The 2,775-nt window shown below is 41.0% G+C and overlaps 1 protein-coding gene across 1 annotated transcript in view; it reads right to left on the reverse strand.

Annotated features, from left to right (window-relative positions):
• Positions 1-2,775, reverse strand: part of ephx4 (epoxide hydrolase 4) — a 24,754-nt gene that overhangs the window by 19,134 nt on the left and 2,845 nt on the right. The window contains exon 2 of the mRNA XM_014025110.1: positions 1,440-1,525. Within this exon, the coding sequence (XP_013880564.1) occupies positions 1,440-1,525 (86 nt within the window). The remainder of the gene's footprint in view (positions 1-1,439; positions 1,526-2,775) is intronic.

Genomic DNA, 2,775 nt, shown 5'->3' on the forward strand with positions numbered 1-2,775 from the left:
GTGGTGTCACTTAAAGAGAGCTGTCCATTCTCAGAAACCATCAAACCTGAATGAACTAGAAATGTTTTGTAAAGAAGAATGGTCTAAAATACCTTCAGCCACAATCCAGACTCTCATTAGAAGCTGTAGGAAGCATTTAGAGAATGTTATTTCTGTGAAAGGAGGATCTATTAAATATTGAGTTAAGGTTTTTTTGGTGCCCAAATTTATGCACCTGCCTAATTTTGTTCAACCAATTATTGCACACTTTCTGTAAATCAAATCAACTTCATTTCACTTCTCAAATATTATTGTGTTTGTCCCCTATATGATATATTTAACAGAAAATTTTAAATCCAATCAATCAATGATTTATAAAGGTAAATCAGGAAGATTAACAAGGCTGCCCAATCTTTTTCATATGACTGTATATAATAAAAATGAAGCAATGCTGCAGATAATTTTAAAGAGAAAAATAATTTGACAGAAGCTCACTGGATTGAATCCTGGCCGGGGACCTGTCTGGGTAGAGTTTGCATCTTTCCATGCATGCGTGGGTTTTCTCTGGGTACTCTGGTTTGTTCCCACAAACATGACTGTTGGGCTATTTGGTAACTCTAAACTGTGTCTCGGTGTGAGTGAGATGGTGAATGGTTGTTTTTAATCTCTGTGTGTCTCTGTTATGGACCTGCGACATGTCCAGGGTGTCCCCGTGCCCCTCATTGCTGGACCATCAGTGACCCCCGTGACCCTGAAAGGAAGGAGGATTTTGAAGGTATGAAAGAAATCTCAATGCGTTTCTGTGGGAAAATGTATGTAAATAAAGTTTAATATGTAACGTTACAAAAACTAAGAGACAAAGCAGCCATCTTCTGAATGAGCTGAATAGATATGGGTAAAAAAGTATAAAGTATACAGATGTACCGAACTTGCAAAAAGCGTATGAAATATTTAAACAGAAACCGAGGTGGATGCTGAATCAGTGCTCCCACAACGAGCAGCACACTTCATTTTAGGCAGTAACCCGCTGGGGACGAGATGTTTTCCATAAAGAAAAAGGAAAGTGAAACAGAAAGCACTCCTGCCTGCTGATAATGAATCCCCGCTCTGCCCTCAGCTGAGATACAACGTTAGAGATACAGACAGGCTTATAGCTCCTGACAACCTCCTTGGCCTCAATCCAGGCACAACGCTCAACATCATTTTTCACTTCGTGTCAGGAGGAGGAGATCTCCAGCACCTTAGACCCGTCTCCCCCCGCGATGGCAAACCGTGTCTGTGAATGAGGCCAGTGTGGATTTGTGCTTTCAGCTCACGAGTCAGACTGCAGGGCAGAGCTGCAGCTGAGAGTTTCTCCGAGTCAGGAGAAGTTTCAGAGAGATGAGGAAGTCACAGAGCACAGGAGACCTTACAGTTTGGGTTGCAGCAGAGTGCAATGGACCCGGACTTCGTCCACCTACCAGAACTCAGGGAAGCCGTGCAAAAACAGCATGAGGGGCTTCCCTCGCTCTCCAGCTGCGACGTAGTGAAAGCGGAGGCCGGACTCCTGGACAGAAACAACACGAATACATTAAAACTCTGAACAAAACAGCAATGTTAGACATTTTAGTGCTTATTTATAATAATACATGAGTTTTGAATTCCAACTTTTCAAAAAAAAAAGTTAGGATATAATCACATTTACCACAACGAAGCTTCTCCTCTTCTTTTAACGACAGCCTGTAAACATTTGGGAGCACAGAGCAGCTGCTGGAGGTTTTGGAGGATCGTGTTTTCTGATCTAAGATTCTAGCTGAGCAGCAGTCCTGGGTCTGCTTTACTGGAGAAGCTGAATTATTGTAACACTGCTGCTTGTTAGTAAATCTTAAACCATTGGAAAGTCTGTTAAAGTCCCTTTTAAATGGTGCCACATTTGTAAGGAACATGCATTTGTGGGATGAGCAGTAGAGCTGAGTGTGTGGGTTGTGCACATGTAAAGTTTGCCTAATCTTCTCTGTCAAACAGCTCATTTTGCTGTTGTTGACACTTGTTTTGAGCTCCAGGTGCTGCTATAAGATTTATTGTTGCAACAAAGAAATAATCTACCAAACACTAATTTGTTGACTTTTTGTGCCAAGTATATTTACACCTTTCTGTATTGATTGTGCGTTTCCAGTTAGCTACCATTACTTTAGAAATGCACCCCCATACCAACAGAGAGGCAGGCTTTTGAGGGTTCATTTCTCTCCTTTTTTAGCACAGAAAACATGATGTTCATGGTTTCCAGAGAACAGTTTCCACTTTGTTTCGGTTCATTTTAAATGTGTTTAACTATTTCTACCTGTATGTTTTCTTTCTCCTCCAGAGGAAACTACAACTGGACCAGTCCCTGTCGTGTTTGTCTGTGTCTCTTTCCTGCCCCCTCAATCCCAGCTGGTTGAGACAGACGGCCTCCCGACCCGTCCTGATGGAGGTTTCTTCGTGTCAAAAGGGAGGATGGGAGATTGATGAAGAGAAGACTCAACACATCCTACTGGCTTCCTTCGACTGATTATTTTGTTTACAGCACCTTGAGATGACCTTTGTTGTGACTTGATGCTATTTAAAGAAACTGAAATGAATTTTTGACATCTCAACTTTGTCTGAATTGGGGTGAACAAGAACACATTATTTCTTATTATGTTGTCATAAAAAAGCAAAAACAAAGGGTCAGCTACTCTTCTTTTTATAGGGACGTGACTTTGCTTTGACACTTTCACATCCACCTCATATTTAAACATTTTATTTACCCAACACCAGTTTATATATATATATATA

This window comes from Austrofundulus limnaeus, unplaced genomic scaffold, assembly GCF_001266775.1.
Source record: "Austrofundulus limnaeus strain Quisiro unplaced genomic scaffold, Austrofundulus_limnaeus-1.0 Scaffold456, whole genome shotgun sequence".
Lineage (NCBI taxonomy): Eukaryota > Metazoa > Chordata > Actinopteri > Cyprinodontiformes > Rivulidae > Austrofundulus > Austrofundulus limnaeus.